Source organism: Apis mellifera, linkage group LG5 (genome assembly GCF_003254395.2).
Source record: "Apis mellifera strain DH4 linkage group LG5, Amel_HAv3.1, whole genome shotgun sequence".
In the NCBI taxonomy this organism is placed as follows: domain Eukaryota; kingdom Metazoa; phylum Arthropoda; class Insecta; order Hymenoptera; family Apidae; genus Apis; species Apis mellifera.
In genome coordinates, this window is record NC_037642.1 from 812009 (window position 1) to 829919 (window position 17911).

A 17911-nucleotide genomic window follows, 5' to 3' on the forward strand; every position below is an offset into this window, starting at 1 on the left:
AATTACAAGAAATTAATATTATAACTATGAATGATGTAAATAATGAAACAGTTTTTTAAAAACTTTTAAAGATTTTTATCTGTACAAGAAGTAATACAATGATGTATCATTGATGAATTTGCGATTATTATCAAATGTTTGATAAGTAATCTAGAATCGAACAATTAATTAAAATGATTCACAATTAAAGCTGATAAGTATAAATGAGGAAGTAGCATCTTAGAAACTTTAAATCCTTTAATCTTAGAAATATCATTATAATGCAATATTGCCAATCAGAGAGAGATTTTATCAGAGATTTGCGTTAAATAAACTTGATCCATGAATGATTCAAACGATTAAAAATAGCTAAAATAGTTATAAATAAACAAATTGAATTGGTATAAAAATATTTTTCTTATAAATAATGATTTTTATCTTTTCGAACAATACTAAAACATTAAGTTAAGTTAAGAAAAATCGATTAAAAAGAAAACTCAAATCACAATTTATAATTATATAAAATCAACAATTACAAACTATCATTACATATAGTTAACTTAAGATAAAAATTGAAATCAATATCTCTCTTTCGAATCACTTTCCCGCGAAAATAGATGATGAAGCATGATGAAGCTATTCCGAGGAATCTAATTCCAGATAATGATATCTCGAGTAAGAGTCTGGAAGAGCCAGCACGTCATGGTGTTTCAATGTCTCAAAGTGTAACGTCTGTTACCTTGGCAGAACGAAACGGATATTTATTCGTTTCGTTTTAATCTTTGGAAACGGGTGCAAAAAAAGAGAAACAGGAACTTTGCTAAATTGTAGTAATCGTGTGTTTTGTAATCACCGGTTACTCAGAATGTCAGATTTATCTCGTAATTCACGCTTTCGGATCAGAGCCAAACATTGATTAACGTTTAATTTTTGCTCGTTTTCGCTTGAATTGTTCTTGAACGCGAATATATTTAGAATTTCTTCTTGTATTTTAGAATGTATGTAATTTCGAAGGTAATTATAGAAAAAAAATAGACGATTTTTTAAGTTTGTTAAAATTACTGCATAATTTTAGAAATGAATGAAATTATGGAAATAATTCAGAACTTAAAATTAATATTTTTAAATAATTCTAGGCGAAATTATATATAGGAAAAAAGATATATTTTCTTATAATATTTGTTTATTTATTTAGATTTTAATTGGTTTTGAAATTATAAAAATAGAAGAAAGAAAAATGATATATGAATATAAAATTATAAACTTTTATATATCATATATCTACTATGATATTTAACGATACTACAATTGCTAAAATTTTAATTTTAATAAAGAAAAAGGAAATATTTGAAAAATGAAAAGTCTGCAAATAATTCCAAAGATAAATAAAAAGAAAATGAAATTTTCTTGTAAAAATTATTTATTTTTCGATCACTTTTAGAATTCTCTGTAAGAATTTTTACAAAAAAAAAAAAGAATTTGATCTTAATAAAAAAAAAAGAGAAAAAATATTTGAAAAATTTCCAGATAATTTTAAAGTATAAGAAGAAAGTGAAATTTTTTTTTTATAAAAATTGCTTAGAACTTGAATTCTGAATAATTGTAAATTATAATAAAACTATTTGACAATCGATAACTCGATGATAATTCAAAGGAAATAGAAGACGTTTGGGTAAAAGAACTGGTATGGATATTAAACCATATACTTAATAGCTCGAAGAATTTTAAAGTCAATTACTCGTCCACCGATTTCCACGAAGTAGCTTTAAAAGCAATTAAAGGAAAGAAAAATTCAAACTCGATTAGATTGCATTCAACAGTTTTTTCCTTGAAACGAGACAATTAAAAGCAAGAAACTCATGTACTTTTAATGTTAAATCCCTGAAATGTCTCTCGTAAAGTTAGTGACTGATGGCGATACACTTTTAAGGAGAACGAAAGAAGAGGAACGCCTTGCACCTTTGAACGCTACTCATTGTTAAATCCCTTGAACATTGATCACGCACTCGGTAGCTTCTTCACGCGATTTTAAGGATTCGAGGAAAAGAAACTGGAATATTTATTGAAATACTAAACCAGCTTAAAAGGTAATCTTTTCTTTTTTAAAAATTGTTTAAAAATTTTTTAAACATTTTTTAAACATTGCGAAAGAATTAAAGAAACAAAGGATTTTCCATAATTAAATTCTTTGAATATCATTCAAATATCGATTGAATCATAATCATAAATTTCGAAAAGCTTCATTAGACTTTAAGAATCTATACAAGAATATTATAAATTTTAAAGAAACAAGGAATATAAAAAATTATAAACTTTTATGTTAGAATGAATGCATCTTTTCAAATATTTTTTCAATATTAAAATTAATATTAATACTAAAAATGAATACTATATATACTTTATAAATCAACTAAAACATAAAACTTCTAATCAACACGTATTAAAATTTTTCGAACTCCAACTTTCAAATTTAAAAGAATTCTTTACATCAAATGTCGATCATATTCAACAAACAAGTTACCCAAACTCACTTTCTATTTTAAGAACGAGCAAAAGAAAGAATCTCGCGTCTCAATTTTCTCAAAAATCGAACAACCAGTTCGCAGTTCGGCACAAATTTCTCAGGAAACGAGATATATCAAGAAAGAAAGATCCTGCATATTCTTCTCAACAATAATAAGAAACCACTTCTTCGAAGCAGCATCAAGAACAATTACATTGAATCGTAAGAAGAAAGAGGCTCGTCCAAAACGAAACGACCCATCACGATTTCAAATACGCTCGAAAGAAACAAGTTTGTCATTATCAAATACCGATTCCACCGCCTTCCAACGAACGATCGAAAAGGCACCGAAAAATCGCGTAACTCGACGGCATTCTTTCGCCACGGGGTAAACATCGCTGGTTTTATATCCCCGATGATTTATGAAAACCGAGGACGTACTAATTACTCGATCGTGTGATCGATCGTGGATACGGTTTCGCGATAAGAAGGAAGCCAGCCAAGCTACGCTCGGCTCGGGGTGGACCTCTCTTTCGCGACCGGTTGCTCGGTTTTTCACTCGCGCCACGATGAGAAACGCCAACCTCTGGTAGCTCGATTCCGCTAAGATGAAGGGTATCGGCTGTTTGTTACTTAGGTAAGTTCCGTTTCTAATGGCTAATCGATGCTTTCTTGAAAATGCTGCACGATAATTTAATTACGATCGGGAGATTCAGCAGAAGGTGGTTTCTTGTCTCGTCGAGGAGGAGTTTAATAATTCAGCCGGCGTAGCGAGATTAAGCGTAATTGCGAGCTGAACGAACGGTTTCACGGTTGTTTCAGCCTGAGTGGAAGAAACGTGACTTCTCCTATGCCTTTTCGAATCGTTCAAGGCTTAAATGGGATAAGAAATCCTGTTAAGGGGATAGAAGGGGGGGGGGGAATGGGGAGAAGATTTTGTTTTTGTGCTTATTGCTTGCATTAGATTGGAGATGTGGTTTTATTCATAAATTGAACTGAATATATATATATATATATACATGGTAAATTTTAAAGAGGTTTCCATCTTGATGAATTTCTTATATCTTGTTGTAGATAAAATTCATCAGAAAAATAAATATATGATATATTTCTATTTTTCTAGTAGATTTTTCATATCATATGTATTGTTTGATTTTTTTATTGTATTAAATTTTTTCTTTTTTAATACGAAATTAATTGAACTATTTTTTCAATGAAAATTCTCAGACAAAATTATATCTCAAAATAGTTATTTACAAATTAGAATAAATTAAATAATTATTATATGTATTATTTATTATTTAAATTGTGTACATTGTAAATTATATACATAATTATTTATATAAAAAAGAATTTTTGAAAAAATCACTGTAGTTGAAATATCGAAGATTAATTATTATTGTTTTAATTATTAATTATTGTTTATATATTGTGTTTATATATTGTGTTTATTAAAGATTAATTAATTTAATATTAATTTTTAATATTTATTTTAATCTTTTTTCACGAAAAATGATTTAAAAAATATGATTAAATCTTTTGCAAAAATATTTAAAAAATTATTAAAATTGTTTGTTAATAAATAATTTTTGTTAATTGTTTTAATTTTTTTGTTTGTTAATTGTTAATAAATAATTAAAAATAAATTACACTTACCACAATTATAAAATGAAATAAAATGAAATGTTTTTTCACTTTAAAAAAAAAGATTCTTAATAAAAATATCTAAAAATTAAAGTCGAAAGATTTGAATTCTTAAAAATTCAAAAAATTTCCAATTTTTGAATTTTGGATTCCGAAATTATTTATTTTTATGATAAAAAATTTTTAAAATAATTAAATAATAATTTGTAGATATAAATATTTTATCAACTTTTATTTAATTAATAATAATCAACTGAATTTGAATTGAAGAGATTGAAGATTTATTTAATTATTAAATTTAATCTTTTATAATTTACGAAGAAGAAATAGAATATAAAAATTTAATTTTTGCAAATTAAATATATAATTATAATTGCTATTTATAATTATTATAGATAATTATTGAATTTTTAAAATTTTAAAAATAAAAATTTATTAATTATTATTACATTATATTTATTATTAATTAAATTAATTTTAGATTCTAATTTTCAACAAAATATATTCTCTATAAAAAAAAATGAAAAATAAATATTTTAAGATTCCATAAATTTCTTTTTTATTATATTTTAGAAATTTTGCGAATTTAAAAATCTAGTTTCTATTTTTTCTGATAAAACTATAGTAACAATTATATAACTGACAAAAGTTATTTCAACTCACAAACTTGACAAAATTAAGTTTTTCTTCGCATAAAACGTATTCTGTTTCTCCAAATTTCACCGAGTTCAAAAATTGAAACGACGACAACTTGGCACAATGGTGCAAATTCCCGGTTTCCCTATGTTCTCACGATCTTTCTTTAACTTCGAACGCGGTATCGCGTGGCCCTTGAAATCACGTATTTCCATGGGCGACTTTTTTTCCTCTGGACAAGCTGTTCGCGAAACCAGAGAGAAAGAAAATACGAAAAGTAAGGAAAGAAAGAAAGAGAAGAGGAAGGGGGGAGACGAGCGTGCTCGTTTCGCCTGGGTCCTCTTCCATCGTACCCCACCCTCTTTTCGTTCCTTTCTCACTTCGTCCCCAGCGCTCCTCGAAGCCCGGTGTAACAATGGCTGCCCTCTAATTATCGAAAGGCCGCGGCACTTTAAAGAGATCCCCGGAGAGCCCATCACCGGGACTCCGTTTCGTTCGCTCCTTAAAATTTCTTCCCTTCTTCCCCCTTTCTTGCCCGAGTCGTCCAACGCGCCGTTCCGTGGATGCCCATCCGTGCAAGAAGAAGGGGGGAGAGTAGAAAACAAAAACAATGAGCGGCGTGATCGCGCCTCGTGGAAAATTGGTTTCGCCTCGCGAGATCACCTACCGCGCTGTTCGGCATCTGCACGAATTAAATAAGCATCGCTGCACTTTCATTGTTCCTTCTGAGTGGAAGCTGAGTGGAAAAAAGAAGTTGCATGTACGCGAATGTAATTAATTGTGTTGTAAATAAGTTATAAAATAGAATATTATATATGGATCGATTTTTAATTTTTAATTTGAATTTCATTAAAGAAAATAATTTGATATCGAGATATTTAAAGAATTAGATACTAATGTTATCTAATTTGTAAATATTAATAATATTAAAACGAATAATCTTACAATTGATCTTATATTAATGACATTTGGAAACTATAATTTTATTATTTACGATTCAATTTGTAGAAGAATAAAATATCAATTTCCAAAATTTTTTTGACAAATATTCAATCATTGAAATCATAATTAAAATATAATCAAAAGTTTAAAATAAATCGTTTAATCTATTTATTTGTATTTAAAATTTATGGTTTCATGTAAATTATGTAAATATAAAATATGACACTTAGATTGCTAGAGACCATATTGATAATTTGGAATATATTACGTTAATTAAATATATTATGTTAAAATGATTGATTATAAATTTGTATTTAACGAAAATTTTGAAAAACAATTGGTTGTAATATTGGATAGTTAATTTTAATTGAGATTAATAAATTAATATTTATCTAATATTATAGTTTTCATATTATGTTTTTGTAATTTGATTCGCAAGTATAATTTTAATAAATATTTATTAAATAAAAATAAAATTAAAGAATTTCAGATACTTTATATTTTTTCATGTTATTAATTTAAAATATAATTTATTAGTGATATTTTTAAAATTTCATATAGCTTTATTTATTCTCAATCACTGCCATAATTTTTTATTTTTTATTTTAAAATGAATTTACTAATGAAAATTTTATTATTCACATTTTTATGATAAAAAATTTTATAAAATTTTGATGTCTAAAGAAATTTAGATTAATTTTAATATTTAGATATTTAGAGAAGATTAAGGATTAGATATTAAGAATTTAGATATTTAAAATATTTAAATTTTCAATGATTATATTTTTTATAACAAAATATTATTAATATAGAGAATGGAGGAAAATATTAATTCGATTAATATTAATTTAACTTAAAGTGAAAAATAAATTGGCTTCGATACATTTTTTACATTTTATGAAAAATGTAAATGTAATGTACATTTTATGAAAAAATTATTTCATATTAAAATTTTATAAAATATTATTGTAATTTTATATATTCTTTGTTCAGAATATTAAGAACATCTTTTAATTCATGATTAAAAATTCATTTGTTAAAATATAATTATATTAATGCGATAATTTGATTATTATTATGCGATATATCTGATATATATTGTTTATTTTAATAAAAATAACTTTCTTCTAGACTGTAAAAATTTTCAAGAATAATTGAATATATTTATTTTCATAAATTTTATAACGAAGCATACTTATTTTAATTTTTATTTATTTTCTTGCAATTACAAATGATTTAAAAATAATATTCATCACAATATATATAGATTAGAAGATAGCTACAGTTTTCTTCTTCTTCTTTATTAAATATAATTGTATACATATTCGAATATAATTTATTACTTTACATTTTTGTACGAGTTTATTTCACTCTTTATAAAGATAGAATAAGCATGCAAACACTTATTCACGTATTCTTTTCTTCAATAGTCTCTTTTCTTTAATATATTTATTATATGTCTATTTACTGAAATGACCCAATGTTCGTAACAATTTACATTAGATGTAAATAAGAATTTCGTGTGTTACATATCTATATATTATTAATAACTTATTTAAGACGCCGATAGAGGTCTTCAATTCTCGAAATTAATTCTTTTCATTTACATGTACAAATATGTATGTAAATTTCGAAATGACAAAACTAATTTTTTTTTAAAACTGATAGATTTAAATATCATAATTTGATCCAAATTTTCATTATAAATTAAAAAATATAAAATTGATAAATTTGGTCATTTCAACAAATATATATTTAATTCTATCAGTTTTTTTTGAAAGATTAGTTTCATAAATTAAAAAAAAAAAATAAAATTTCAATCAAATACACAATGATATTAAATTATGGATTAATTATTTTTTTTCTCTATTATTTTTTGATGATTTAATGTCTTATTGCGATTGAGCAAAAATAATTTATATTTAACAACAAGATTAAAATAATTGTCAAGTTTTTGAATTATTTGATTGCAATAATAAAAAAGAATCTAATAAGACAAAAAAATTTTTAATTTTGGAAAGACTTATTTACAACAACTCTGGAAAAAATAACGCTTGAATAACTTATATAAATTATTATTCCATTTCTATTCCAATTCTGATTGTATCTAAATATAATAATTTTGTATTGTATTTATGCATCTTGCTTCTGAATAACAAATAAATAATATTATAAAATACTCTTAATTGAACAAACTTTTAACTTGATATACGGAAATATTTCTCTAAAACACCAGTGAAAAAAATTATAGATAATAAGATTTAATATTTTCAAAATAGATTTAATATTTTATTTTATCATTGTTTTCGATGTTATATTTTCTTTAATATATTAATTACAATTATTATAATATTATGAATCATATAATAATAATATAATATATTGAATCATAATTGTTCAATTAAATCAATATCATATTATTATAATAATTATGTAATTAATAATAATATAATAGTAGTAATAAATTAATATAATTCATATATTAATATATTTAGTATATTATACTTATGATTTTGCTATTTTTTTCTTATAATGAAATAATATGTAATAATATACTAATAATATATTTATAATATCAAATTGAATATTTCTTTTTTTCGACTAATAATAAAAATAGAAATTAAATATTTCTAATTTCCTCAAATAATAAAATTTTCATTAAAAATTATTCTATTTCATTTTTTTTCATTAATAAATTTCATATAGTAAAAATATAATAATTAGGTATAAAATTTTATTGTATAATTAGGTATTAACAAACTTATTAATGTTAGATAAGATTATTTATCATCACTGTAATAATTTGCATAACTTGATTTGTATATAAAATTTCGCTAATAATTACAGATTAATTGTACAAAAAAGACAGGATAGAAATCATTGACAAGCCTTTGCTGCGTCAATGACTTCCGTTGTAAACCGTTGGCTTCCGTTTAGTCACCGGCTCGCTCGTAGAAGGGAGAAAAGCCACGCCGATAAAGAGAAAATAGCGGTTCCAAGACCGGGAACACGTTCGAATGGGCGTAACCCAAGCCAGTCTTGATTGGACCTGTTGCTCATTGCTTCCTATTAAATACTCGTACGACCCACGCTGGAAAGGAGTTGGTTTTGCCGTGTTAGCAGCCAATGACTAACGGTGCGGTCAGACTCTCACCCTTTATTTCTTCTTTCTCTCTTCCTCTTTCCCTCTTCGTCGCTTCACTTCTACCATCCGCTTCACTTCATATCCATGGAAGTTAAGTACGCCCTACACAATGAGACTTGCTTCGAGGCATGCTAGAATCGAAATCGTTTAAAATTATTTCGAATCTGTGCATAAACCGTGTGTCTTCCACATGAGATTTTTCTCTTGGTCCTGGTTTCATTATTAGTCGTAAGGCGTATCTCGAGATAAGTTGCATCGTGTAAAAGAGTTATAATCATGCGACCGCTATCGGATGATCACCGATATCGTTGATAACGATCACGTTTTCAGGTCAATCGATCGATAAATCATGTATCTTTTTGTCGTTTTTTAAACGCTTTCAATCGTTTTTAAGTGTTTTAAATTTTGAGGTACCTTTTTGAATAATATTTTGAATAATATTTTGAAAAGAAAATGTAATAAAAGCAATTTTTATTTTAATCATTACAAAAAATAATTAATTTTAAGAATTAATTTAGAAATTAGGAAAATATGCTAATGGAAAATTATTTAAATTTGAATTAAATTATAATTCAATCATTTTTTGATTGATTTGTCAAATAAATGTTTTAATAATATTTATTTTTATATCTAAATAGATTTTTTATAAATTTTTACAAATAATTACATTTGCAATTAATTTTAAAAAATTTTAATTTTCTTGTTTTTCATATTTTTGAATCACCCTCCATATAGGTATAGTTTAATGGCAAATAATGAATAAAAAATGCATCAATTTTATTATTATTGTAAGTTTTGAATGAGTTTAAATGAAAATTTAAATAAGTATTACATATTATATTTCTTTTATTTACATTTCGTAGTTTGTTGAAAAAGGTTAAACACTTTTTTATTACATTTACAATAATTTTTTTTAAACTTTCATCTTTATAAAAAGTTTTTAAGTAAGAAAATTAAAACAATTTATTCGAAGATAAATTATTCAAAATCACGCTTTCTTTATTTTTTCAATTCAGAATTTCAACAAAATACAATTAAACAAAAATAATAAAAAGTTATAATAAAATATTATTTTATCGCATATTTATTCCACATTCTAAATCAAATAAATTATTATTAAATTATTAAATTTTTTTATTTGAAAAAATAAAATATTGCAAAATAAATTGATAAAGATCGTATCTTGTTATAATCTTTTTATATATTATATCTCCTATCTTCATAATAAATTCTTAAATAACAAAACTAATAATTTATTTCGAAATAAATTACGAAAAAAATAACAACAACAATTCCTTCCATCTTTTTGCATCAGCATCTCAACAGACTATACAATTAAATCAAATAAACAAAAAATTTCTCTGCCCATCCACTTTCTCTCAATTAAATATCGAAGAATCAGCTCCGATTACCCGTTACAAAAATTAGGCTCTTCTTTCGAGATCCTTTCACCTCGAATAAATCGATTCGATGATCCGTCCCAAACACGGTATATAAACACGTTTTCTTCGGGGTGTCGAGGATTCAGCGAGGGTCGTGGGCCCGATCTTTTATATCTCGACGCAACAATGCCGTTACGAGGCTGAAACTGGCTAACCCGTGTAGCTGCCATTGTGCCGGCGAAACATCTGCTCGAAATACAAACCGCTAATAGAAACGCGGAGAAAGGAATCGGCGATGGAATGTGTTCGCATGTGTGTGGAAGAAACGCGCGCGGGAAAGAGGAACAAGCAAGAGGGAGGAGTAACATCGAAATTGTGTGAAAAGACGGGCATAATAAAGAAACAAGGGTGGTGTTCGTGTGATATGCGATACTCGAACAGTTATACAGAGGCTGCAAGTCTTTTTTTTTTTCCTTTTTTCCTTTCCTTTTTACGGGAGCAAATTTTTTTTGGTTCGCTCGACTCGCGACCATCTTTTGTGCAATGATGGGTGATGTGGACAAGGGAGGAAACAAAGATTTTTAAAAATAATTATTTTGTTAATTTTGTAAAAATATTTCTTCTTTTTTAAATATTTTTATTATTAAAGTAATTGAGGAATATTTATTGTTATATTTATGATAGAAAAATATATTTACGATAGAATAAATAATTATTTCGTAAAATTTCTGCAATGTTGTTCTATAAATAGACTGTAATAAATAGTTTTTGAAATTTAAAATTGTAATGTCTAATGTGTAATATCCGATTGTGTAATATCTATTTTGCGATTCATTTTTCCAAAGTTCTTTTTTTGAATTATTATTATGCGTATAATTTTATTAAATAAGAAAAATTATCTTTAGAAAAATAGAGTTAAAAGAAAATTAATAATAAAGTCAAAATAAAATTTACAAAATTTTAAAATTTTTATAAAATTTATGTTACATCTTTCTTTTGTGCTATAAAAAAACAATAAAAATTTTTTCATTAATAAATGTCTTCAAATAAATTTTTTGTCAGAATTTTAATAATATAAAAAGTTTTTTTTCTAATATTCTTTAATATTTTTAATATCTTTAAATAATTTTGTATATTATATAATTTAATATAAATATAATAAAAAACTTTTTTTCATTTTAATATTTTTTAATATTCTTAAATAAATTTTTTATTAATGCTATGATAAAAATTGATAAAAAATTGTAATAAATAAGAATTAAAAAATTAAAGTTAGACTTATTAAGTTAATAATGTGTTTTTAAATCTATAATAAAGAAATAGATAATTCTATATATATATATATCAAAACACTGTTTGAAAGAGGCATTAATTCACACCTGGAAGGTTTTGACAGTATTAACTATGTTCGAAGCTTATAAAATTTGCATTATAATGCTCGCATAGTTTGCTCTCGTTGAATATCTATTTTCTAATATAGGGTAGATCCCTTTCAACTAGAAAAGATAATCACAGTTAACCATCTACTTATGTTAATGCGTTTGTTATATCCAATTCATCAAAAGATTATAAAAGATCTTTTCCATGAAAAAATTCTTATTGTAAATATATTTTAACAATTTATTATTAAATTTATTATTAAAATTACAAAAGTCGTTTTTTAAAACGTTTTACAATTGCAATATGTAATGTAAAAAATTCTTTATTTATTATATTAAAATTTAAAAATTTATCTTTCGTTCTTATTTTTTCTATTACTTCTAATTATTTACAATTATAAATATACATATTTTGATAAATGTTTCTCAATTTTTATATCAATATTGAGATTAATTCATCTCTATGTTTCTTATCAAAATTGATCATGAAATATTTTAGAATAAGAAATAAAAGAAAACTTGATTTTTAAAAAATTTTGTGTTAAAAATTAAATAAATATTATAAGCTAAATTAAAAAATAAAATTTTATAAAATAAATTAAATTTTTAAATTATATAAATTAAAAATAAAATAAATAATATATTACAATTAACAATAATTTTTAAATTTTATTAGTTTAAGAAATTCCTTTGATTGATACTATTTTGCTTGATTTTAATCATTAAAAATTTCTTCTTAAAATTTATTGTGTTTTTAAATAAACAAAAAATGTTAACAATAAAAATTGGTATTTTTATTATATTTTATATAATGAAAAATTAAATATATTAAATGATAAATCAAAATCCAATTTGAAAAATTACTTATAAATTCTTATCTACATAAAATTTCCAGAAATCTTTCAAATAATAGTTTATTTAAAAACATTGTATTAGAATATTGATAATAGATAAGATGTTATATTGAAAATAAAATATCTCAAAAATAGAAAAATTAAAAATGAAAATACATTGAAATCTGATTATTCGAAATTTGAAATACGATTTTAAAATGTGAAATTCTAAAAACTTAAAATATTTGTTTTTTTTCCTATTATCATTTAAGCAATATCTATTTTATTTATAAAATTTTAACAAATTGTTTTTTTAAATTCTTCAAATTCATAGTTAATTAATATAATTAAATTATAAATATAATTAAACATCATTTTCTTGACTTGCAAAAGATTCAATTTTTACGTTTTATATATTTTTTTTATATAAAGTATTATATTAAAATGATGAAATCATCGATTAAAAATATATGATTGAAATAAATTTAAAATTAAAGCAAATTTAATTAGATTATTATTTAGTTGAATAAAAATAAATTTATATCATCATAATATTCTCATAAATTAATTATAATTATTTTTTATTTAAATTTTGAATCGCAAAAATAGAAAAAAGTTTCGAGATGCAAAGGCTTTTTTAAGTTCGAAAGAATTTCAAGATTATAAAATAAAAATATATAAAATGTTTGCAATAAATTTTAATTATATTTTAATATATTTTAAATATTGAGATTAAATATATTATTTTCAATAGAAAAAGAAAAAAAGTAAATTTTTGAATTTACATAAGAAGACCAAATTAATTTAATTATATGAATAAACTAAGAATATTTATGCATTTATAGAAAATTATAAAATATACAAATATATATAAAATGCAAATATATATTAGATAATTAGAATAATATATAAAGAAAAATCAAAATAAAGTATATATTGTAACATTTAAAGAATGAAACATATATATCAATAAAAATGCAAATAATATACAAAAAAGAAAAAATAAATAGAAATAGAGAAAAATCAAAGTGCACATTATGTGATATTTAACAAGTAAAACGTATCTTTATTTAAGTTTCATTTTTCTACTTGTATCCATAAAAATTTCAATTTGCATAAACATCCGCAGTTTTTATATGACACGTTAAACGACGATGGGAACACTAAGATCCGTCGGTTTAATTCCACCGATTAAATCACCGCTCTGCTCGGTTTACCTCACACGTGCCGGAATAAAGGCGCGTTGTCATATCCGCTGCTCGCGTCGGCGAACAACACGCATTCTGACTTAATTTCACAACGAGAACAATGATCAGGATCGTCGTAAAGCTCGTATCTTTCGAATCATCGGCTCGTAACGTGTGCACTCGCCGAGCACAATGAGTCTCTATATTCCCTTAATATTTACGCTCAAAGTGCTCAAACACGAGCAGAGTTAAGGGCTTGTGACACGGTTTTAGATTTAAGGATAGCGAGGAACAATCCTGGTGGCGTAGGGTGGAAGACGAAACCGTGTCTTCCATTGACCCTTTCAGGAGAATTTTAACGATTGGACCGTTCGAAACCGTGTCGTAATCATAAAACGCGTAGAATAGACTCCGGAGTTAAGAGGCGTCATAGGAGTGGAATTAGAAACGGCAAAATAACTTATTTAAGGGAGTGCCTGGACCCGAACCAACCTCGTAAACGCGGCCTTTTTCACCTTTTATACCTGAGCGGTTTAATTTCGTTTTTGTGGATGTGTTACGCGGATAGATAGTTTAAGGATGGAAAGTGTAAAATTGAAGTGAAGTAAAGGTTGAGAGAGAGGGATGAAATAGATAGGAGATTTTGATAGGAGATATATATTGGTTTATAATAGTTTGAAAGATGTAGTGTTGATATAAACGGTTTAGAAATTGTAAGTCATATCCTTTGAAAGTGATTTATATAGTTCAGAAGTCTTTTGTTCAAATTACAGTTGACAAATCTATTAAATAATTATTTCAATAGTTTAGTATTGATTTAATTAATTTGTTAATTAAAAATTTAAACGATAAAGAAATTATAATAAATTAAATAAGTTAAAGCATTTTCAGAAAATATAATTTATTATATATTATATATATTGTATAGTATATATTGTATATAGTTTCTGAACCTTTCATATGTAATTATTTAATAAATTAGGATATTAATAATTCGATATTTTATTTTATACAGAAATATATATTTATTTTACATGATAAAAATTGAATTTTTTTATTTTTAATAAAATTTAATGAATATATAGATTATAATGAATTATGTATGCTATAACTTTTTTTAGCAAAATATTATTTCAAAAAAAAATCAGTGATCAAAGTTGCAGTATTTTTTCATTCTTTTCAAACTTTCAATAAAATTAGAATTTTCGGATAAAATGAATTTCCAAACAGATATTCTGTGATTAATTCTATATCATATTTAATTAATTTTTTATAATACAATTTTTAATAAATAGTTTATTAATAAATTACTAATAATAAATTATAAATAATTATTATTAATATAAACGTTATTATCTTTTTTAAATAAATATCTAATGTTTTTTAAAATATTAGTGGTTTTGAAATAATTAATTTTATTTTTTTTACGTTTTATCATTTAAAATTTACAATAAGTTTGATATTTTATTTAAAAAATGAAGTGTAAAAATTATCAATAATTCTTACTTAATATAGTTGATAAATAGTCTATTAAGTGTACTTGTTTACTAACGTCATTGAAACTCGAAGCACTATGATCACGTGCCGATGACTAGATAATCATAGTGTAGAATACATTCATTAAATCCTTGTACAACTTGTCTCGGCAACAAAGTACTTGCTTGCGTACAACACGTTTTAATTGAGACTTAACCTCAAGTGAAATCTGTGATCTTTCTCTTACGAATTTCTCCCGAATTTCTTGTCAATGTACTTAAACTATGAATAAACGATTGCAGAATCGTATAATTTTTTTAATATTTGTAAAAGTCACCGTTGATGGTGTCACACACATTTTTATACATAATATATGTGGGTGTACAATGGCTCATAAAAATTTCAGTTGTAACAAATTTTATGAAACATATAAATATACAATAATGTAAATAACTTATATATCATAAAATTTTTTTTAACAAAATAAAAAAAATTTTAATGATGTCTTTAAATAAGAATTTAGAGCTAGCCATTTTGTTAGACAATATATCGGTTTTAAATTCTTTAACCTATATTTTTTTATCGAGGATATTGCATCGAATATTATCTTTCTACTAAAATAATCTTCTTATCTTTAATTTTGATCAGAAGAAAATTTACGAATTAATTATTAATTTAATTAATAGAATAATTAATAGAATTTATTTGAATCCACATGAGAAAAGAAAGTCTAAATAATTCAATTATTTATAGTGTTTTTGATTGCTTATAAGTAATCAAAAATAAAGAAAAATTGATTAAATATAAGAATATTAAAAATATTGACTTTTTATATTTTTTCACTGTTTAAAATACAATTTTAAGAGAATCTTTCTTTTTTTTTAAATTTATGAAGAAAAAAATGTTTACTCTTCATTTTCTTATTTTTCTTCCGTATTATATCATAAAAATATAAAAGCTTTTTCAATTTCTGTTTACTTCTTATGAAAATTGCAAAAATATAGAAAAATTTATAGTTATTTACAACATTGGATATATAAATAGATTCAGCGGATGCATATTCGATCACTATTTTATCTACACGCGTTAAATTTATTTCTGTAGCATAATATGTTATCATGATTCCTATTGTTCGGACAAGTAATGTATAGTACCTACTACAATAACTGTTACGTAAAGATTAATATTAGATTCATATTGGATAGATATATTTTATACAATATTGAATATAATATTAAATATAATTTTATATTTCGTATTTTATATAAATATTATTTATAATTGTATTTGCATAAAATTTACGAATTTACTCACAAAAATAAAAAAAAAATAGTTTTAAAATAAAAATCTATTTAATCGAATTACATAGATAAATTTTATATTACATAAGATAATTATATGTTAGAAGAATAATTTTCTTCTCTTTTAATTTTGAAAGAAAAATATTTGCAATTTTTACGATTGATATCGAAAAAAGAATCGATATATAAAAACATTTAATGATTAATATTGATTAATTATAAAACAATTTAATTCTATTTTTAAGGAACAATAACATAATCGTGCAATAATTTTTTACATATAGTGCAATATTTCTTGCAAAATTAAGATTCAAAAATTTACCTTTTATCAGTTTCAAAAATTATCCAAAATTATCAGTACCTTTCCATAACAATGCCTGTATTAAATATAGTTTCATCTTCATCTAATAATCTTAAAAAAAAAAAGGTAACAACGACGCGACGTGAATTACGTATTACAATATCGGCGAATTAGCACCGCCAGGTGTTACTGAACCGTCATGGTTAGCCGTCGATCGTTGATTTAGAATAGCCTCTGATCCCCTTTGAAAAATTTGTGAATGGACCGAGTCGTTTACACTCGAGTTCGAAACCTCAGCGACAGCATTATTAATTATACTTCTCTATAAAATCACGACTGATATAAATAACGCGATATCATAAAGCTAATGATGTTCCATTAAAACATTGCCACGCGAAATTCACTTGGTGGGTTGTAAACATTTTTACAATAATGAGAAATAAAGAAAAACAGTTGAGAAAATCATCGAATGGACGAGATGAAAAAAAAATAAAAGAAAACAAAAGATTTATATACAATGACTTATATGCTGTAACTCGTGAGATTTCCTCTTCTGCTCTTGTATAAACAAGTAAGAATTGCGTAACACGCGATTTCCGGCCTGAGAACTTGGATGGACCGAGGCCTTTTATCGCGTGCAATGATAACACTCATGTTGGATAGATTGGAATATGATTTTGCTATGATATGGAAAAATGTATGAGTCTGTATTCTTATTGTTGATTTTGCAAGTCTTTTTTTTTTGTTGTTATTCAATTGTTGTAGAATGTAATAATAATATTTTATTTTTAAATATTGTTGAATTTTTCTTATTTTATTTTATCTTTGTTCAATTTGGATTTGTCAATGTTTTTTTTTTGTTTATTAGCATTGGGTTGTTTTAGAATAATTATTTTTTGATTATGTTATTATTTTGTCGCAATTAGAAAATTATTCTGAAATATTATTGAGTGGAATTTTTTTAATTGTTTCTTTGTTCAAACGTTTATTTGAGAATTAATAAAATTAAGATATTATATAGATTATAATAATGGTTTTTATTTAGGCATTTTTTTCAGTTTTATTGATATTTTTATATTTTTCGTTTATTGAAATTTCAGAAAATATTAATAATTTTTTGTTTCTGAAGCATTACGAAAATATTTCTTTTTTAAATTTAGTTTTCATATATTTTATATTTATGTTTTTTGTAATTTTTATAAT

At 24.0% G+C, this 17911-nt stretch overlaps 1 protein-coding gene across 1 annotated transcript in view; it reads left to right on the forward strand.

Moving 5' to 3' along the window:
• Nucleotides 1-2383: 2383 nt before the first annotated feature.
• LOC411919 (Wnt7 protein) overlaps nucleotides 2384-17911 on the forward strand; it is a 181017-nt gene continuing 165489 nt past the window's right edge. Inside the window, exon 1 of the mRNA XM_016912433.2 lies at nucleotides 2384-3119. Within this exon, the coding sequence (XP_016767922.1) occupies nucleotides 3091-3119 (29 nt within the window). The 5' untranslated portion in view covers nucleotides 2384-3090. The remainder of the gene's footprint in view (nucleotides 3120-17911) is intronic.